The sequence below is a fragment of the Strix aluco genome, chromosome 14 (genome assembly GCF_031877795.1).
Source record: "Strix aluco isolate bStrAlu1 chromosome 14, bStrAlu1.hap1, whole genome shotgun sequence".
NCBI lineage: Eukaryota > Metazoa > Chordata > Aves > Strigiformes > Strigidae > Strix > Strix aluco.
Genome location: NC_133944.1, coordinates 14,972,013 through 14,994,190, shown reverse-complemented (window position 1 = coordinate 14,994,190; position 22,178 = coordinate 14,972,013). Strand labels below are relative to the sequence as shown.

General features: G+C 40.6%; 1 protein-coding gene and 1 long non-coding RNA gene across 7 annotated transcripts in view; both read left to right on the top strand.

The window, feature by feature from the left end:
- The window catches only part of LOC141929896 (uncharacterized), a 38,667-nt gene extending 33,678 nt beyond the window's left edge, over window positions 1-4,989 (top strand). For all 5 annotated transcript variants that reach the window (XR_012625131.1, XR_012625130.1, XR_012625132.1 and 2 more), the window contains 3 exons: window positions 973-1,076; window positions 4,248-4,368; window positions 4,480-4,989. This is a non-coding gene — a long non-coding RNA (uncharacterized LOC141929896). The remainder of the gene's footprint in view (window positions 1-972; window positions 1,077-4,247; window positions 4,369-4,479) is intronic.
- A 1,671-nt stretch (window positions 4,990-6,660) lies between these two features.
- On the top strand, window positions 6,661-20,376 carry C14H16orf87 (chromosome 14 C16orf87 homolog). 2 transcript variants are annotated; one of them, XM_074839508.1, is made up of 4 exons: window positions 6,669-6,951; window positions 11,134-11,230; window positions 13,813-13,995; window positions 19,829-20,376. In XM_074839508.1, exons 1-4 carry the CDS (start codon window positions 6,886-6,888, stop codon window positions 19,945-19,947), a joined length of 465 nt encoding a protein of 154 aa, XP_074695609.1. In that variant the 5' UTR covers window positions 6,669-6,885; the 3' UTR covers window positions 19,948-20,376. The 2 variants fall into 2 exon arrangements, with proteins under 2 accessions (XP_074695610.1, XP_074695609.1); XM_074839509.1 differs by lacking the exon at window positions 13,813-13,995 and having other exon boundaries at window positions 6,661-6,951.
- Window positions 20,377-22,178: the final 1,802 nt, after the last annotated feature.

Genomic DNA, 22,178 nt, shown 5'->3' with positions numbered 1-22,178 from the left:
AACAAACCCAAAATGAAATGTGTAATATATAATATATCTACTGAATTCTCTTTGTAAGAATTAATTCAAAAGGTGCTCTATGAAAATAATATAATTTTATTTTGCAAGGCATTTTTTATACAAACTACATTCAAAATAAAACTGCTGTGAAGGTTTTTAGTGAAAAATGATGGTTTTGTTGGAACCAAACTGTTCTGAACAACATGTGGATTTTAATAAGGTTTCCCATGAAAAAGGCCTGATACATGAGAATAAAATGTTGGAAGACTTTTTTATGGAATGGTAGCTGCTACAGGCATTAAAGAATTTAAATTATTAATATATTAATAACAGCTTCTTTTAAAAATCTCATCTGAAGCTGACTTGCCTCACAAAGCAAATAAATCTTTTTTAAAAACCATTGTTGACCTGGGCCATAAGACTCATTTTGTAGGTTATGCTTCAGCTTAATTAGAGAGGGATCTTCCCACCAAGTTTTTACCCCTAGAAGGTTTCAACAACATATAACTCCTTGTTATAAAATATATGGACAAGGTCACTGTATTGGACACATTTGCTTTAAGAATCAAGTAAAATCAAGCAGTTGAATGGAAAAGGGTTTTTTTCCCGTTACTAATATAGCAACTTACTAAAATACAGGAGCTAGAAATTAAAATGTTTCAAGAAGCACAGTCAAAGTATAGAAAAGATTAGACTTCTTAAAAAAATGCAAAATGTCATTTACTGAAGTGGGCTTCACTTTGATTAGACTCTGTTGCCAGGGATTGTGGTGGACAATCAGGTACAGAGGTGGGAAAGTGCTGCAGTGACTGTAAAGCACGAGTGGGCCTTGATTACCTGGGCAGCTTGGTGATGCCGTAACGCTTTGAAGCTGGCTCATCACTATGTCATAGTTGTCTGAAATAGCTAGCAATTACACTGTGTTGGTAGAAGCTGGCATACTTTCACTGGTGGCATGGTCTTCTTTTTCAGGCAAGCTCTAATATGCACTGGAGACAGGAAGGCAACCTGAATGTGGGCTTCCTGAAACCAAAAGACATCAATGGGTAACAACCTTTTGAAGAACACAATGCTTTGTAAGTGGGAAACGCTCAATATTTAGCTGTATGTGGGGAACAAAGCCAACATTTGTACCACTTAAATGCTGTTCTTGCCCAAGTTCAGAGTAATGGGATCTCAAAGGACTTGTTAGGCACAGCTTCGATTTCTTATGAAAGGACTCGGAGGGTACTCAGATTACAGCTACCCTGAAATTAATTGATGAGGAGCATAGTAATAGTGTTAAGTATTGCAAACTTGTGATTACTGAAGTTGCCCAAACCAGAATCATAGAAAACAGGATTAAAGGTTGTCTGTATAAGAAATTGATTTTTCTATAGTACTTTCCTCTTACCAGCTGTACACTGTAACACTACAATTCATTCATGGTAATATTGCAAATATCATCTACCTGTTCCTATTATTTGTAATTTTCCTCTGATACATTCTGTTCATGGTATGAATATCCATGTGTTTTAGATATAATAATATAATATTTCTCTAGATGGTACTTTATCTGTGGAAAGAATAAACCTCCACTGAATATAGCTGACTGGGAAGTCGTTACTTAATCAGGATGCATTTTATAACCTTTCTGACATAAGGTTGCACAGCATTTTAAAAATTTAAGTTTTCAATTTGCTGCATATTGTCAGCTCTTAGGCAAGTCTGAGACTGTCAGCCCTCGCAGGAGAGCTCACAGGGAACTGCTGCAGGAGAGCAGAATGCTTCCAGTTGTCTGTAGTGCTGAGCAGAAATGTAACTTATGAAGTCCCTCTCTCTCCAACTCTAATGTGGATTAGATATGTGAATTGTTCCTCCTTTGGGATTTTTTCTGTGTAAAATTATACTTGCGTGCCAAAATACTGTAGTGTGGAAGAAGTAGAGGTAGCAGACATATACACTGCATTCCAGTGAAGGGGGGAAAGAACCCCAAGATCTCAGACCATTCAGGTCAGCTGGACTCTGTTGTGACAACAGCAAAGAAAAGAAGCCATCAGGAATAGACACGTACAGAGGCATGTGTAGCTATTCATTAAATAAAGAAATGGCACAACTTTCTTATTTTCTATTTTAAATTAGTGTAAAACCCATTTTAAAGGAGGCTTGGTCTTGCAAAGTGCCACTCATTATTGACTCTCTTAAGAGAGGAGGTACGTATACCCTTAAAAATGTTTTGGTTTGTTTTGTTTTTTCTCGGTGCTGGATTAAATCTCTGAAATAGTGCAAAAGAAATAGTCTTGGACTTTCAGAACTCAAAACTACTGTGGTAATAAATTAGAGTAACAAGAAAAAGATGTCTGTGGCAACTCTTAATAATCAGATGTCTAGCTACGAATACTATCTTGTTTGCATTTAATAAGGAAAATATTTTTGTTTGTATTAGAATAGTTGAACAGCTGTCACTGACTGGTTTATTTGCTCTAGAAAGAAAGGCAGGGTATTGTAATAAATCACTGTTAGTTCTCTTGTATATTCATTAACTTCTTTACTAGATACTGTTACTATACACAGCAGAGCCCCCTGCTGTTATAAAGACCCTCTGAAATACCAGAAGAGTCTTTCTATGTTTTACTATGCTAGACCTTCTTGGTTAAGATGGAAAAAAAAAACCAAACCAACCCCAAAGTAGTCTCAAGGTCCTGGTTGCATGGATTTTGTCTCGATTCAGGAATGAAATCTGGATGTCCTGCATACATAGAACACATTCGTGCTTTTGGCAACAGTCACAGTTTATATAAAAAATAAACCTGTCTTGTCTTTGTGTATCTCTGGAGAAAGACCTCTGCTGGTAATGGATTGAAATTCAGTATAGGCTGAAAACAATACGCAGAGAGAACAGGAAAACAAGCCCCACCCTCTGAGACATTGCTTAAATACTAAGAAGAAAAGCAAAAAGGGCACATCAGCCAATTCAGTAACTCTGTACTCATGCAGAAACCACCATACATGGGGGAGCGATGCTCACAAGTACAGAAGAGTATGTTCTCATGCCCTGCGTGGGAACTGGGCTCGAGACAGAGACTCATGCAGGAGGAATGATAGAAAAAAATCAATAGATTGTACTGTCACAGGAAAGGATATTGCAGATGATGTTTGATTCTTTATTCATCATACAATATTGGTAGTAGGGATGGAGAAAGCTGGCATGACAAACTGGGAATGTGAAGGATACTTTCTAGGGCATAAATGTAATTTACCTCTCAGAAATTCAGGCCCTGCTGAGATAGCAGAGGTCTAAGTGCTTTTCCTGTTGCTTTGGTCCTGGTAGTGCACGCTGCTGTCTGAGAACACTGACTGCGGTCTTCAGGAAGAGAAATTCGTGTATGAGGCTGCAGTAAGGGTGGTATTATAGTTGAGGCATTGGGCATAGAATCAGTAAAACTAGATCAAACAAAACTGTATACCTGTGTATCTTACATTTATCTATAAGAGACAAAGTTAATACTTACATATGCTCATTGTAACTTACAGCACCTAGATACCCACAGCATCTAGAAAACCACTCGGAGTATTTGTGTGGAGAGATGATAATCAGAGTTCGGTGATGCTCCCCCACTATCAATATTCAGGATTTAAACCACTTCTAATTATATTTTGACTGTATGTACTTCATATTATGTGTTTATTTTTGTTTGCCTACAATTCACTACTACTGTGTATTCTAGTGGTGAAAATCTTAGTTGTAGAATAGTTTAATAAGCATCCATCCTCTTTTGCTTTATGTGAGTAATTTAGAATCAAAATGTTGAGGTTATTTTATTGTATTTACTTTTTACCCTGGCAAAAATATAAAGCTATCTGGAGGAATTACCTCTATATGCATTTGTTTTATCACCTGAAATCAAAATCTTTTGTGAAATAATGTGAAAGCTTCTACTGCAGCCAGTTGTGACATGTAGGACTTCCAGTGGAAAACAGGTAGAAAACCTATTCCCCAAACAGATCCTTCTGGTCATTTAAATCTCAGAACAGTTTTACATTAATTAATTTAGGAAGAGTGTGGCCAGAACATGGGACAACAAAGAAACAGTACAGCTGGTCTATTACTGAACAGATTTTTCAGTGTCTTTAATTAACTCGTGTATATTAGTGAATACACAAAGTTATAAATATTTATATGAAAGACTTCTAAAAACGTACAGTGAGAAGTACAATGAGAAGTACAGTATTTTGTACAAATATGGATCATAATCTTCTTCATTTAGGGGCTGTCTTCATGGTGTCTCTGTCAAGATATGCCCCTCTCCTCTAGGATGCTTTGAGATGGCTTCTCTCTCTTTGGGGTGACTGCTAAAGGAAGGGTGGGAAGATGTTCTCCTGGGCCAGGTGGGAAAAGTGAAGCCTAAATAGATTAGAAGTGATTAAAACCCTTGCATTTCCTCAGTTTGCATGTGAAAAATAGCATAGTCCAGAGTTCTGTTATTCTGTTTTGTCCAGGAGCTCTCATTGGAGATCTGCCCCTGGCAATCATAGAGACAAGTTGTCAACAAGAGAAGACAGTAAATGACTTGGAGTGATTGTACTTGGAGCCAGAACTGCAACCTCCCACTTCAAACAGTACATGTGAGGAATCTACTCTGAGGACATCATGGTTAGTATGAAGTGAAAGACACTTGTTTTTAAAATTGAGAAAAGGAAAATTTTACCCTAAGATTGTCACCTGTGGACTTTGTCGTATGAGAAGAATAACCATCAAGATGGCTAAGAACAACCATATTTCAGATGATGCAGGTGAGGATGTACCTCTTTACTGTTGTTAAGTTTATTATATCACATGACTTCCCTGTGTTATCTCCTAAATGTTCAGACATTCCTCAGAAAAGATATATGTATTTGTTACTCCATGTGGCCTTTCAGAAGATTTTAGTTTTTACAGTCGACGTTTAAGGTGTGTGCCACAATCATGTCCCTTAGACATCTGTAATAAAAACATATTGCTTATCTAGAGCATGCGTGTCTTTTTTGAATCTGAAACTCCATTTTCAGGTTTCACAGAACCTGTAATAAATTAGCCTCAACAATTAAGCTGAATAAATCAAGCACTAGTGAGACTCTGGACAAGCTTACTTGGCAACTAGGATACCGTGAGCTATCTGATCTGTAGGGAGGGTCATCAAGCCACAGGAATGTAAGACCACTGGGCCTTCAGCTGTAGGGAGAATTTTCCTCTGTGAGGAGCTCTGACAAGTGCCAGTCTTTTTCTGCCTGAAGGAAGAAGTGTCTTTTTAATTTGCCTGGCAGGGGAAAAATTATTTGAGCTGTCTTGGCAGATGAATAAATACTCCCTCTAGATTCCTGTCCACCAAGAACTGACCAAATGCATCAAAGTAACTCAGTAATGAGCTAGTAGACAGTATTAACATTTAAATAGCTGTAAAAATCACTTTAAAAAAGTTTCCCTCAAACTTTAGGTTTATTTCCCTGAAAGAGAAGTATAGACAAAAGTCTTACTAAAACTGCCTCTCCTCCAGTGTTTTTTCTCAATATGTAGGTTCAGCAAACTGAGTTCAAGACTGAACTACAAACATAAAATAAAAACTCTGTTATATTGGGCCCAGAGCCAGCCTCACAGATGCATTCATCGCTACCCATGTGAAAGCATTACAGTTCCTGTACAGTTCTTAAATATTAGTTGGCAGCAGTACTTCAGGCTATTTTAAACAGTAATCTTCAAAAAGAATTTTCTGTTAAGACTTTGCTGCAGTTTTCTCCTGTAGACATTCTGTAGTAAAAAAAAATAATCATCCAGACTCCTGTTAATCACAGTATTGTCATGATCACCTTCCTCTTTTTTTAATTCCAGAGGTGATTCAGATATAAACATTTTGTAGGAATACAAAGCTTTTACATGCTGATGTGGAGTTTCAGTCCAAGAGCTCTATCTTGAAGGAATTTTGGAGTTGAAATGAGTATTTCTAGCTGCTGTATTTCTTTAAAAATGTATTTTTTGAGAAACATTAAAGTGCAGTTAGCTTACATGTTGCTATTCATATTTTTAGGTGAGAGTGGCAGGAAAATTAACATACTAATGTAAAAACATCAAATTTGCAAGGATAACAACTTCCAGAGGCGTGATTGAATGCCCTGACTGTAGAACCACCAGGCTCCCAAAGATAACGGAACAGCAGGTGATAACCCTCCCTCTCGACTTCAGTCTTTTTCTGAATTGAGATGAAGAGCAGAAAAACAGGATTTAAGACTTCCCGACTGCTTGTGCGTTTCAGTGTAACTTCATCCCGGTGGCGCCGCTCGAGGGGCACAGGTGGCGGGAAGCAGTGAAGGAGCTGCTGCCCTGGCACCGATTACCTCGAGTCAAGCCCCGGACCGTGGAAACGTGACAGCCGGGAACCGGCGGGCAGTGTTCCCCCGAGAGGGGCGGCCGACCGACAGGGAGAGGCCGCGGTCCCCATTCCGCCCCCGCCGCCGCCGCTACCTCCGCCCGGGGCCCCGCAGCCGCCCCCGCCCCGTGGCAGCCCGGCCGTGACGCCAGTCCCCGCCCCCCCCCCCGCGCGCGCGGCCCCGGCGGCGCGAGGCGCGCAGCCAATCCGGCGGCGGAGCCGGTTCCGCGCGCACGCGCCCCGCCCCGGCTGTGCCGTCGCCGGGGCGGGCAGAGCGGCGGTGGCGGCGGGGCGCCGAGCCGAGCCGCTCCTTTGTCGGAGCGCAGCGCCGCGCCGGGGGCGGGCGGACAGACAGACGGGCCCGCGGAGGCTGCGCAGGCTCCTGGCGGTCGTGCGCCCCCGGCCGGCGCCGCGCCCCTGCTCTCTCTCCGCCCGCCCTTCCCCGCCACCGCGGGGCGGGGCGGCCGGCGCTTCGGCGGCGGCGGCAGCAGTAGCAGCAGCGAGCATGTCCTCGAGCAGGGCCAAGAAAGTGAAGATGGCCACCAAGTCCTGCCCGGAGTGCGACCAGCAGGTGAGGCGTCTGCCGGGCCCGCTCCCCTCGAGGGCCGTCCCCGCCGGGGAAGGGCAATTAGTGGTCGCGGGGGTTAAAACAGCGGCGCCGTGAGCGGGGGGAGCGCGGGTCCCGCTGCCTCTGCCCATCCCGGGGCAGGGTGCGGAGCCCGCCCCGCCGGCCGGGTGCGCCGGGGCGGGCGGGCTTGCCGGCTACCTCCGCGGGGACAGGTGCTCCCGGCGCTGGGGCTCCGGAAGGGTCTGGGAGCCTCGGGCGGACCGGGGGGCGGTGGGCTGAAGCCCCCGTCGGCGGGTCGTCTCTGGGTGGGGTGCGGGTCCCTCGGCTGCGGTCGGTGGCGGGGCCGCGGCACCCGCTCCCTCAGCGCAGCCCCGGTGTTCCCCGCCCCGAGCCACCGTCCCGCAGAGGCGGCGCCGCCGCCGACCCGGCCGAGGCCCGTCCCCGCGGGGCGCGGCGGGTGCGCGCTGTCCCGGCCCCAGCCCCGGCCGAGCCGAGCGGAGTTCGGCGGCCGCGTTGCCGGGCCCCGCCGCCGCGCTGCCCCCCGCGGCGGCCCGGGCAGCCCCGGCTTCCTGTTCTCTCCGCCGGCCGTCGGTTGTGGCCGCCGGTTGGTGCCCCCCGCCGCGCATCGCGCGTTCGCAGGGTCAGGGCGGGCAGCTGCCGGCGGAGCGGTTTGCTTCTGAGGGAGGAAGGGGAAAGACGCGGCTGTCTCGGTGCCGCTGTGGAGCGATGTTTGGATGATGTAAATGATGGTTTCCCTTTGCCGTCTCTGCTTGGAATGTGGATTAAATACCGTGTTCCGCTTGCAGGGTAGCGTGGTAGTTACATTATGCTGAAGGATTTCTTTACGACGTGCAGAATTGCTTGTTTATGTGCTAGTATTGTTTAGTAACTATGCAATTTATTAAAAATACTATGAACTTAGTAATTTTACAGTACAGTTCGCCCTTTGGATGACTAATGTGCCCAAGGCTAGTCGGAAGAGCGTTCAGTTGTGGTGTTCTCTCACGGAGTAGTTTAGAAACAGCAAAATTGAGACCTTCACTGCAATTTCTATCGTGTAATCCAAATGCATACGTGAACTGTTGATGTCTCGCTGCAGTTTTGTTACGTGCGAAAAATGGAGATACTTAAACATTAACAACAGCAAATTTTCACTGCTACTCTATCACGAGCTTGTCTTCATTTACGCTCTTTACTGGTAATGATGTTACTGTTAAAAATAGGCCGGTTTGTTACAGCAGTGCTCCTCTGCTGGAACAATAGCGCAGCGCTGCAGAAGGCTGCTGTGGGGCTCAGGGCAGGGGGAGAGGCTTCCACATGTCATCAGGGGAAACACGGTTCTGTTATTTGATCCTGAAACTTGACTGGTATATGCTATTTCAGCCATACTCAAATAATCTCGTGCCATTTTTCTTAAAAAGATTTTTAAAAAGTCATCTTACTTGTTTCGACTTGCACAGGTTTTGTAGTTTCATCCTGGAACAGTTTGGAATGTTAAGCTGTGTGGGGCCTTCTTTTCATCTTTTAAGCAGTAGATGAACCACTGCAAATGCTCACATGTTAAGCACGTCACTCAAGTTCTATTTCTGAGAAAAAATTGTGTGCCAAGTTCTGGTTATTCAGTTGGTGAAAGGAGAAACTGAGTGAGGAGTATGAAAGTGGTGGTGAGGCTTTTTTGGGTTTGGTTGCCTTTTTTTTTTTTTTCTTTTTAAATAAATGTAGTGAATGTCAAACCACCAACAATAGGAAGAGCAAGTAAGCAAACATTATTTTTAAGCTGATGCTGAAACTTTCACTTTGTTCTGTGCTTTAAAACTAAAACACATGATATGCATATGTCAGTATAGATTTTCTGTTAGCAGCTTTTCTGTGGCTAATGTGGAATTAATGTGCATATGTGTTCTGCCCCGGCACAAGCATTGCTCATAAGGCCTTGTTTTCCAGTGCCAAATGTTTGAGACAGGACAAGAACCTAAAACCTGCAGTACAAGTCAGCCCTTTGCACAGTGTGGGGAAGGTCTTGTGTGACTCTTAAGTGGTTATGTCCTGTACTAGCATTTCTTAAATTTTTCCATAAACAAGGGCTTTGCATTTGTTTCTGATTTCTTCACTAGAAGTGGCACGCATGGAAATACTTAGACAGCCACAAATACTGGAGCATAATATTGAGTAACACTTCTTATGCTTTTAAACTTTTTGTTGTAATTTAGATGATATATAGTTGCCATTTAGACTTCTTTAAAGTTAAAAAAAAAAAAAGGTTTTTTGATTATATTTTCCCAACCAAAGCATTGCCCCATTAAACTAGGGAGCCTTTCAGTCAATCAGAAGAAATAATTATAATTTCTTAATTTACCTTCGCATAAACTTTCTTGTATGAGAAACTAAATTTCTTTTTGGTTAGGAAAATGTTAAACAGTAAAATAGTGTTTGTAGGGCTGCGTTGCCTTAATTATGTCACAGGATGTTATCAGGGTAGATCTTCAAAGGATAAGCCATACATTTCAGTGAATAAGCCCCTTCCTACTTAATCCCCCCCCCCCCCGCCCCCTGCAATGGCACACGCTCCTACATGCCAAACCTGTAACAGGAGAACAATATTAAACATGGCTAAGTTCGCTGAAAAATATTGGGTCTGCTCCAATCCCCTTGGGTGGCTTTCCCCAATTTTTTTCACGCTGAGCCTCGAAATGGAATTATCAGCAAGACCCAGATGTTCAAAAATAGGTTTAAATGGAACTCCTATATCACCTTAGCAATATAGACAAACTCTGCTAGGTAGTGTTTTTCGGTACTCTTACACTGACATAAGAACAAGGAGATAAGTGTGCACACAAGTCTGCTAAATTCTGAGCTTTAAGGTTCAATAAACCTTGGTTAGTATTTATTATGTCAATGTCTCCATAAAGGGAATTAAAAAGTCTCTAGTTATATAAAACCAATATCAAAAGGCTGTCTGTAAGCTGTTCAAAGGGTGAAGTACAGGAGTTAAGATGTGCTACATAAAGCAAAATAATTTGTTTGTTCTGAGTAGCAGTTAGGTTGCCCTTTACAAATTCATGTGCTAATGTGGCAGGTTTTTTCCTAGCCTGTAGAACATTGGAACTTGGTTCTTCTGCATGTCTGGTAAAATTGAGCAGGCAGTCATGGTTCTGTTTGTTTCAATGGACATTGGTGAAGTTGTAGAGACCTGTCTTAAAGAATTACATTTGAGAAATTACCTCCTGCTTTTTTCCCCACTGTCATGCTTCAACATGACTTGACTCTAATGTGTGTTATGTTAATCTCTTCCAGAACTCTGTTTAAACTTGCTTTGATTTGTGTTTTCGGTCTTAAACCTAATCAAAGCAATATGGTGTATTCCTTACTACTTTAAAAGATCTCAGAAGATCTTGGCTTTAAGTGAAGGTAGTGAGGTTTGTAATTAATTAATCAGTATCACTTTTTTAATTTCTCAGAGTTTTTTTTTGATCACTTTTCATGTAAGTGTGGCTTTTCTAGATTTTCTGATCTTGTTTTAAATTGTCTTATGGTGGTGGAACTAGCTGTGGTAGGTTATTTGCATTTTGAATTAACTAGGTCCTTCTGTAACCACCGGCGTAGAGTGTGGTACAAATACATCTGTTTTGCTTCGGGCTCTATTGTGCCTCCTGTTTAAAGCTGCTCCTGCTTTCTAAAGGAGTTGCTTTCAGATGCTTCTGAAAGTGGATGTATTCAGAATGTACTGACAGTTTTAACTCATACTTTTTCTTTAAATTCTTTTTAGAAGTAAATGAAGGAAGCAAAACTGGGAGTGTCTGACTGATTTGACTGGGGATATTTGAGAGCTCTGAAGAGAAATTGTATTTTTATCCTAATTCACCCTTGCTTTAGTGCTTTCCACTTTCCCCCACCCCCTTCCTGACAGTCTAGGGAAAAGGGTTTGCAGTACAAAGCAGTCACAACAGCTGTACATTTCAAGCTTGTTTTCTAACAACTGCATAAAGAAAAGGCTTGCTGGGTGATTCACAGCAGAGCCTGTTTTTACTGTGTTTAAATATAATTGTATAATAGTACAGGCCATACTTTGCAGTACAGACTGAATCTGTGAGGACAAAATGTGAGTTACTTGGTTTTTTTCTTCATTGGACAGGAAATTTGTCATAATTTGAAATGAACTGAAATATTTGTCTTTTGTTTTCCTAGGTTCCTGTTGCATGTAAATCATGTCCCTGTGGCTACATATTTATTAGTCGAAAACTCTTGCATGCTAAACGTGCTGAGAGATCGCCACCCATCACAGGTAATACTTAGAGTTGGGAAGAAGGGGGCAACGGTTCTTTCCCCTTATTTCTTAGAGGCAAAGGATGGAGTATTTTACTTCTCTGTGTAAATTGACTATTGTCAGGTTCACTTTCCCTTGAATTTGTGCATGGTAGACTTGAATATGTTAAATGTTCCTTGAATTTTAAGGGAGAGGGAAACTGGTGTTTTCAGTCTTACTTCCTTTGCACTTGTGATGTTGGCATTTATTCTGTGTATATTCTAGCTGTGCACATTGGTCACTGTACAAAATAACTCCTTACAGGAAGCTTTCTGTTAATCCTATTTTGAAGCTAAACGTCTAGAGGTGCCAAAGGGATCAGATTTCAGAGTACATGCTGATTGAAGCTGGGTTTTCTGAAAGTAAAAATTGGTATATGTTTAATCAAAAACCAGGTGGGTGTTGCTTCTGTCTGCATGGGTTAAATTAAAAAATAGTGTATTTTTTGTTTGTCTAATTTGTATGTCTTTTGTTGTTGATGGGCTCGATAAGAAGTCAGTTGAACGTGCGTTTTGACATGATTAACATTCTCCTTGTGTTCGTTTTTATCACTTCCTTCAGTCCTAGTAGGAATTAGTCAGAACAAGCATCTGTCAGGGAAGATGTTTTTTTTAAAAAAAGTATGTTATCTATAAATTCTACTCTTTAAAATAATCTACCAGGCCTACAAAATGGAAGCTAAATATTTGATACTTTGTATCACTATTTTGAAGGATACTTGTAGTCTACCAGTTTGTAGGAATTATATGACTTTATGTTAGATAACTGAACTTTCAAGGTGGAGGAGGTTAAGCAATGTCTGTGGTAGTTGGGAAGTGTTGGTCAATTTTCTCCCCCAAGTCCCCCCTCCGCCTGAAGGCCATAATCTGGTAGAGCAGAGCTCTTGTATAATTCAGCTTTGTATGTAGGCAGTGCACTGGAGGGGAAGAACCCCATGCACGAATATGTGCTGGGGGCCACCCTGCTGGAAAGGGACTTTGCAGGAAAGGGGTCCTGGTGAACAGCAGGTTGATTGTGAGCCAGTAATGTGCCCTTGTGGCAAAGGCAGCTAACGGTGTTCTGGGCTGCATTAGGGAAAGTGTTGCCAGCAGGTCGAGGGAAGGGATCCTTACCCTCTACTTGGCGCTGGTGAGGCCACACCTGGAGTACAGTGTCCAGTTCTGGGCTCCCCAATACAAGAGACACACGGACTTAGTGGAGAGAGTCCAGTGAAGGGCTACAAAGATGATGAAGGGACTGGAGCATCTTTCCTCTGAAAGTCTGAGAGCTGGGACTGATCAGCCTGGAGAAGAGAAGGCTCAGGGGAATCTTATCAATGTATATAAATACCTGAAGGAAGGTTGTAAAGAAGATGGAGCCAGGCTCTTTTCAGTGGTGCCCTGTGACAGGGCAAGAGGCAATGGGCACAAACTGAAGCACAAGCTGTTCCCTCTGAACATCAGGAAACACTTTTTCCCAGTGATGGTGACCGAGCACTGGCACAGGTTGCCCAGAGAGGTTATGGAGTCTCCATCCTTGGACATACTCAAAAGCCACCTGGATGTGGTCCTGGGCAACTGACTCTTGGTGGCCTGGCTTGAGCAGCAGGCTTGAACAGGTTGGTCTCCAGGGGTCCTTTGCTACCTCAAGCTTTTTGTGATACTGTGAAATACAGCATTTGTATTACAGTTAGTGACAAGTTATCCTACTGTCCAATTTGTATCCTTTGTCTATACAAGATTAATGGGACAACTGCAGCAAAAGGAAACCAGTTCCCCAGGACTGTATAGTGGGAGACCATGTATGTCTATATTGTGCTCATAAGGTAACTGCAACTTCTTTTAGAAAACGATGTTCCACTATTTTCAACAATATAGCTACTGCAAAACAGTGCTGCAGCCTTGCAACTGTGCAACTAGCCTGTGTTGAATAATGTTCTGTGGTGACTGTACTATTTTCAGTACCCAAGCTGATTAACACTTGTGTAAATACTTTTTTTTTTTTTACCCTGGTGTGTAGGAAAACAATACACCTGTTCAGCATTAAGTATTCTGAGGCCTTGTCATAGGCTAGATTTGGTGGGACATGTATGCTGTGTAATGTGGCATTTACTGACAGCATTGTTGACTCAGCATTTTGATTTCTGTGAGCAGTGGGAATGTTTTCATTGTTAGTGTTAAAAGATGAAGTACTTTGCTGTTTACCTATATGATAATTTTTTTTTTTTGGCTAGTGGAAACAAATGCAATGGGCTGTCTTGATAGTTTTTTCCATCTTTGCATGGGAAACAGTGAACTTCCTGTACACTAGCAGATGTCTCGTGTTGCAAAATGCATTTGAAGTAGTTACGTAAAGGCTTGATCCTTGTAATCAAGAAGTGAAGTGTCATTCTAGATCTGACACCTTAATTTTTGCATGGATATCATGCAGATGTAATTGCTGTGTAAGGGTACAGACATCTAACCACTTTTGCTAAGATATTTAAAGAAAAAAAGGTGATTGGGTAGGGTAAGCACTAAGAATAAATTGAGAACAAAGATGAAAACAACCCTAGATCATACCATCTCTATTCATTTGCACAGAAAACAAGAGTGAGGCCAAAAGGAGACGGACAGAGAGAGTTAAGCGAGAGAAGATAAATTCTGCAGTAAATAAAGACTTAGAAAACCGAAAAAGATCGAGGTCTAACAGCCATTCAGATCATAGCAGACGAGGAAGAGGAAGACCTAAGAGTGCCTCAGCCAAAAAGCACGAGGAAGAAAGAGGTATGAGAACTGGAGAAATAATGTTCATTGGGTTTTCTTTTTGTATCAATAAACCTTTATACCATTCAAATCATTTAAGTAACTAGGCTAGCTCACCCAATACCTGATATCTTAATATGGGGAAAGGACTGTTTCACATCTATAGAGACCTCTGGTTTTATGTTTCAGTGTCTGGTTAGAACTGACTACAAAGAACTAAGTCTGTGTTTTTAGCCGCCATATCAAGTTTCAACATTTACATTGAAAGCCATTGCACTGTAGTGCTTAGTAGTTTTTTGGTTTGGGTTTTTTTTTTTGGAGGTACCGCTGCTCCATATCACAAGGACAAACAATATAATGATGCCTGTTGTCAGAGTGATTAGGATGACTGGATTGCTTAAGTTCCTTGAAACCTTTCAAAGGGTCAAAGTAAAAAGGGCATTTTGAGTCAGTACTATGACCTGAATTTTTGTCCCATGTTTCTACAGAATAGTACTGTAGAGGAAAGAATTCTTCCTTGCTTATTTAATAAGCAAGGTTCCTTGGTGACCTGCTGTTTTTAATCTTTATACAATAAAGAGACTGTTACATGTTCTAGGGTAATTTTGGAGCCCTTCAAGTATGTGACTGTCGCTTATGATTCCTATTTTTTTCAGAGCCTATTGACAGTGCATTTGCTATCTATGGTTTTGGAGATAGTAATTTTAGGCCTGAATTATGAATCCAGAACTTATCATGGACTTAAAAGTCTGGAAGGCAGGTAGGAGGGGAAGATCAAGGCTTCATATAAATATTTAGAAGATCTTGTTCTTAAAACTACTGAAACCTTCAAGCGTACCTTGTGGCACAACTCAGAAATGCAATTTTTTTTTCCCTGCCACCTTATTTGTTAACAAACGGGTGTGAATCCATATTGCAAAGTGAGTTCCTTTTAACATCTAAGTTTTCAAACCAATTTTGTTGTCTCTGTTGTTTAATGTAAATCTGTTCTTAAAGTTTCTTTCCTATAAAACCAAAGAATAAATCGGGGTTTCTTGTTGGTTTAGTGCTTTGGCTGTGGAAAGAGGAGATAGAATTTGATTTCTGTATGTTTTCTGGACGGCAGTTGCTTTACTGTAACAGGGATACACTTATCTCTTCACTGTTGCATATGGCTTAATGATGTACGTAGCTTCACAGAATACAGTTTCCCTATTTGTTACTGATCCAAGCTAGACTTTGTCTAGCACCTACAGGATCATTTCTAGGCATTTTACCACCAGTCTAGTTTGCACACAGCTTTGGTTAGAAAATTCCTGTAAGCTAGTTGGGTTTCCTGGTAAATCTTCTTTCCTGTCCCCTGGAAAAAGAGGAAAGCAATCAAAAGAAAAGATCCATTCTCTTAATGCATGTTTTATAGTCTCCAAAAAGCAAGAATTTGAAAGTGTGAGGGATATTTAGAGAACATGTTTTCATATTTAAAACTAGGCTGAATGTTTTTAAGCTCTTGCTGCATATGCCAAAGTGTGACAATATACCAGTGCTCTGAGGCAGAAAACTAGAAGTACAGATGCAGTGAGATTTTTGAGTAAGAGTGCCTGTGTGGTGTTTGGTGTTGTGGTTTGTTTTTTGTTTTTTTAAAGTTGAATCTCACTTGAGAAGATTGCGTTCATCTTGTCCTGTCCTACCATCCCCTTTACTTGGTATTGTGACTACTGTTACTATTTCTTCCTTGAATTCTTCTGCAGAGCTGGTACAGAGCTTGGGTTCACGCCCATTTGTAATTATCTTTGCTCCTCATCAGTACAGCACACTTTGCTGCTAGGAATAAGTGGGCTTAGGATATTCTCTTACTTCTTATTTCTGGTTATGTCAGACTGTAATGGGTGTAGACCACTGTGGTGATTATTGGGCAGATTTAAAAAAAAACCAAAACAAACAAAAAGTTGATATATATGGCTGTCAAGGCTATAAAACCAAATTCAGCAGAGAACCCATCATTTTGTAAGTAATTACTATAAAACAAGTTAACACTGACTTCTCCCTTTTCAAGTGGCTTATAAAATTGACATAACTACTATGTGTAATCAGTGGGAATTCTAAACATATTATTCCTTTACCAAAACTGCTGCTTGATAGTCTTGTTTGTGTAAAAGAATGTTAAGCAGCTTTAATTCTTCTACTACAGTTAAAGTGATTTTTGTGTGACACGTTGCTTGTGTGATATCCTTGTATCAGTCTACATAGTGTTGAAAGTCAGCTCTGGAATGCAAGACATTGGTTTAGTGTTAGACTTTATCTTATTTTCTTGCCTCTTGTATATTTCTAGGATATTTTCGGTACACATTACTTGCCACTAGAGATTGTGCTTTCTTCTTCCCCCAAAAGACTTGAAAAGAGGCTGCTGCTTGCAAAGCTGTTAAATATTTGGTGCCTCTGCAATGCCTACTGCATTTGTAGATGGAAAATTAGGAGGACAGAGAACACCTGTATTATAATAGCATTCAAGAGCAGATAAACTGTCCATTTGAAGACCATCCAGCTGTGAAAATTTTCTTCCTGAGGACACCCATGACATCTGCAACTTTGCTTCGTAGCTTGTTGTGCTCTTTTCATACATAGCTGCTTGTTCTCAGTTATGTCTGTGCCTTTGACTAGTTCTTTTGTATCCTTGTGACTGGCTCACATTAGAACAAAGAGCAGCAGGATTGAACAGCAATTAAGGAGAATAGGAGAAGCAAAAGGGCTTTTTAAAATAAGCTATTTTCCCTGCAGATTTAGTAAGAAGAAACGGAGGGGGAGGAAAGAGGAAGCTGACGTGGATTGAGCTGGGACTCAGACAATACTCCTGTCACATGTTTCAGAGCCATGTGATGACCCTGGAAAACAGGACCTTGTCCCTGCAGGCTTGGCTTGTCAAAATTGTCAATTTCTTTGTCAGAAATGCTACAATATATTTTAAAAATAGAAACACTTCATAATCATTTGATTCTGCTTTTGTGGTGGTGGTGGTATGTTTTTTGTTTTACTGTGTGGGACTGTGATACACAGCTAAACCAGTTCCCAGGCTGCCTTATTATCTAGGTAACAACTCTGATTATATTAAAACAAACACAAAAACCCTCATATGCTGAAGGAAGTGGTATTGTTTGTTCTGAAAGAGGTTACCATCAAGTGAGACCCAGTAAAAGTGGCTGGAGCCTTACTAAAGCATACTTGATACTTAACAAGGGATGAATCTTTATAAAGATAACCTACATCTCAGTGTCCTGATAAAATTTAAGCTGAATTAAATTTCTTGATGGAAGTTTTCTTTTTTCAGTAATTTCCGGGTGTATCACTCATACATTTGCTTTCCCAGCGTGCACATTGGAATTAACTTATTGTCCTGGATAGTAAATCTCAGAACTTTGGATTTTGAATCGATACAAATTTTTTGAGGGGTAGGGTCCATATCTGATTTATACATAATCACAATTTTAAGGGCTGTGGGTCTAGTGTGTTGCTGGAGATCTGGGGTTGTGAGATACCTTCTCCAGAAAGACTGAAGATTTTCACCTAAATAGCCCTTCAGTTGTATAGCAAAAGACTTACCATTTTTGTAAGATGTTAAAAATACTATTGTGATTCTGTAAGACAGTCTTTTGCTAATAATAGAGAAATGAGTCAAAACTACTTTCAGATTAGACTGAAGCAGAAAGTTTTAATAGTGTCTGTAGAAACCATGATATCCTATGAGTAGCATATGATAAAGCATCATGCAGGGCAAGCTCCTCAGTAGTTACAGTGAGAACTGGAATTGTTTTAAGAATACATAAAGCTCCCAAACCTGTGTTAATCCTTGATACTGTTTGATATCAAGATTTAAATTCTTTAAAGCTGAAGTCTTTCAAAACAAGCCAGTCCTTTGGGAGGACAGGGGGAAGGGAAACTTGAGAATTTTTTTTTTAGGTCTACAATCTGTTAGCAGGGGGGAGAAAAAAATCTGCTGGGTGCTGACATATTCAGGTGATGGCTGGGTTTGTTTGAATTGGGAAGTATGAAAAAAAGGGGAGAGGTTTAGATATGAAAATAGAAAAGGTTAATGTGGAATAACCAGTGTGTGTAGTGTCTCTGCTCAGAACAACTCCCAGCATTGTTAATTTGTAAATGGTGGGAGGGAGGAAGTGGAGCAACCCAGACTGAGTGTACATATAGAAACTGATTTGTCTTGAACTACAGGGTAGGACTTGAAGTGAAACTCCGTTTCTTAGCTTTCATTTCAAACTCAATACACTAGAGGATATTGTCTTGCATAGCCAGGGAACCAGCAGAAATCACACTCTAAATATCAAATGTGCTTTGATTACCTTAGTTTGCTAAGCAAGTTTCTGTTTTCAGATTAAAAACTGATACATCTTTCTGTGTCCAGGCTCCTCACTAAGCAATTTTACTTGCAGGGAAGGGTGAGCTTGTATGTGATTTCAGTTCTCTAGAAGTTTTTAAGTAGAGGGTTTTGTTGCTGTGTGTCTCTATCAGTGTTAAGTCAGAACAAAGTGGTAAAGGATTTTTCAGTTTCTCCCACTTAGTTGTTTACCACATGCACTTGACTTCACAGGGAAGGCAGTCTGTTGGAATAGCGTCTGTGAGCTGTAACACAGATGTGAAACCAAATCTAAAAATGTTGTTATGAATGTGGACCCATTGAAGGAATAACCGTGTGAGTAGATGGAGATAGGAGATACTGGGATTTTTCCACATGGTGCTTTCCATTATGTTCCAATGCTGCTTTGTCTTTCACTTAACCATTGCTGAATTAGGTGTCTTGGTGGAGCAGTCTGCCAGAGCGTGCTGTGGGCAAAATGAGTGTGCACCATGTGTCTGTGTGTTAATGAGACAGAGGGCTCTGTCAGGTGAGCGTTGTGTTGTGATTGTAAATTAGTACAGGCCACTGTGGAACTGGGATTAGCGATGCAGTTCCACAGCTAGACAACAACATTAAAGCTCTATATGTATTTCTCTCTTCTTTGTGTCTACAAGCCTGGTCTTCTGCTGACAAAGCTGTTTTGGGGGGGTTTGTTTGTTTGTTGTTTCTTAATGAGTTGTGTCAGCTACCTGTGGCTAGCTAAACTGAGATATAAATAGTCATGATCTGGAGTAAGTGGTATTTATGAAATTGTACTATTCTATGAGTTTTGTCACATGCTAGAGTGTTAAGTGTACTTCAGCACTGCAGTATGGAAATTTTTGATGGCTTGCTGTTGTGTGTCTGTAGCATTGAAACAAGCCAATGCCAGCAGAGGGAATTCAGAGGCTTTCACTTGCTTACTGAGGTGTTAGCACTGTTCATTATCTGGGATAAGATTGAAAGTCTGCAGTATAGAAAGTCCAGAAATGTTCATGGTGACAAATTTGGAACCTGACTTCTGCCATGTATTTGCTCTTTGGTCTTGGACACTGTAATTAAACTATTGGATTTCTGTTATTTAGATGTAAAATAAGGGGAGAAATGTCTTATTTAATGAGGATATTGTAAAATAACTTTGTTTTCTAGGATGGGAGCTGTTTATGTAAAAGCAAAAAAAAAATGGAGGTACACTTGAATACTCGTTTGTGTCAGGCATCAATATCATGTTAATGACTCATTCTTTCTTCATCGTTAAAGAACAGAAAATCAGTCATGCTTTTGGATGACTAATCATGTGACTCTTCTAGCACCTTTGTGTGCCTCCATTTCTTCCTCCTCTTTCTCAATCCTTCCATGAATAGGAGTTGATTGTCTAACTTCTTTTCAATTCCAGTACTCCATTCACATAATTTATTAACTACTATGTAACTTGCATTAACTTCGGATAATGGAAAAAGCTTCTAATAGTGACTTTTTTTTCTTCTACAGAGAAACAAGAAAAGGAAGTTGACATGTATGCTAACCTTTCAGATGAAAAGGCCTTCGTATTTTCAGTGGCCTTGGCGGAAATAAACAGAAAAATTATCAATCAAAGACTTATTTTGTAACTTGTGAGCACAATCTGATGCATTTATATGCAGAATGGCTAGCATATTTCCAAGGTGTCGTGGACTCGGAAAGCGTGTTGTCTGCACCATCAAAGGACCGTAGTATTTCCTCTTAAAATTCTGCTGCTGTTCTTGGAAATCGAATTCTGTCTCCACAAGTGAGAAAGGAAGTGTTCACAGGATTGTGCTATGAAAAATCAGAAAGCAGATATGTTTTACGCCTTGAAGACAAATGCTAGACAAATGCACAGAGAGACTGCACCCATTCCAGAGCACTTCTTTTAAATTTGCTGCCAGAAATGCAATATTTTAAATATTTTCAGAAATAAATGATTTTCCTTTAAAATTATATATTTCAGATTTTTCAGCTATATTGCAGTTTACGTATGTACAGTTCACATAACTTTTTAATAAATTGATATTCCAATATTTTATTGAACTGGGAATGAAGTACATTTATGATACTTTGGGTGTGTTGGTTTTAATCCACTTAGAAATCTGGTATTCATCCTAGGGATGACTTTAAATTTGCATTTTTTTAATAGGTGTGATTATAATTCTGATAGGAAGAAAATTCAAGTGGTTTCATTTTAGGGGATTACTCTGCTTGACAACTTTGTTTATGAATTCTCTCTAGAAAATTATTCCCTGTTAGATAGAGTTAGTTTTTTTAAAAATCACATATACTTCTTGGGGTCAGATTCCTGAAGTTTGAGAGCTAAATACTTGTTTTGTCACAACTATTTGTTGGGTGTCTGCCTTGTCCAGCTGGTAAGTACTTCTCCCATACTCTTTCTTGGCCCATTGTTTACTGGAGAGGGGGAGAAGCAGGCGTCAGAGATGTAGATCTGCAGCTAACATCTTACTGGTATTTCCAAAAGATGAGGATATACTAGTTCCTTTTACTCTCAATAGTTTTATTGTCTGTCTTTTAAAAGTCTTTGAACTGTTGACTGTAAATACCAAAGCAAAAGTCTACCTGAGAGTGCAAGAATGAACTGGTTTTGTAGAAATAGGTTTGGGGAAGACATTCAACACAGTAGTCTTTGTTAAAGTGATAGAGTTTTGGCTCAAATTGCACTATTACTTTAGCACATACATGCAGGTTTTGTCTTACCAAGAAAAAAAAACCTCAAGCCCTGTAAAGTTCTGAGGAAGGCGGTGTAGGAGGTAATTCATAAAATCTGACATACTAGCTTTTTGTCACTTTTCATTCACTGTTTTCTAAGAAGGGAAATGCAACTAAATGTCTTGGGTTTTCTTCAATATTAGTCGTGCTTTTCAGTATCATGTTACTTTAATAGAGATACCTAATGAGATTCTGCTACAGAACTGATCTCCGGGTGGAAGCAGATATTTTATTAGTAAAGCTAGACTAACAAATACTGTTATTTGTTAGTCTGGCTTTGAATGTTTACTAGTTATTGGTTCAAGGAAGGAGCTGTGACAGTTTTGAGTTAATCCACAAGGGACTAATCAAATGCAAACTTTGTAAGCAGAAGCAGGAAACGTGGGAAGTGATTTTGAATTCTTAACTGCTGAAGAGTAATTGGGATCCTTTTTCACACTGGATGAGAGGGATGGGCTTGGAAATGCGCTTGAACCACTAATGTACATTTGTCTTTGTTCCAGTAAATGAGGAATTGCAAACACAAGACCTACTTCCCTACGTCATGTAGACTTCTGCTTTCCAGAACTGTAGCCTGTCACAGATACCAGTAGTAAGGACAGATGAGTAACTCTTAAGGATAGAGGATATGTTTGCATGGTAAGTTATTAAAGTCAGAATGAAAAAAGGGAAGTTCTAATTTTGAAAACTTAAGGATGTGAGCAGGCTTATGTGGCTTCTGTTGCTAGAACAAGATCTACTGTGTTAAGGAGGGACAAAGGGAACTACTCATGCAGTTTGTTCAACACTCTAACCTGTGTTCCTACAGGTATCTACTTCTTTCTGCTCCTGTACATGGAATTAAAATTATCTTCAGAGGACTGACGTTAATGTTGTTAGATGTGACCAAATTTAACTTTACGATTTATTTTACATCTAGATTGGTGCCTTCTCTGATAAGTACTGAAAAATATGTTCATACCTCTCAAAAGTGCAAGGCTGTTTTTTCTCCTTCATTGGTGGAGACACTTGAAACAGCGGTTGAATTCTATTTCTGTGGTTCTTCCCTTTGTCTTCGTCAGGTCTCTGCTGTCAGCTTTTTTCCCCGCTTGCCATCATGTTA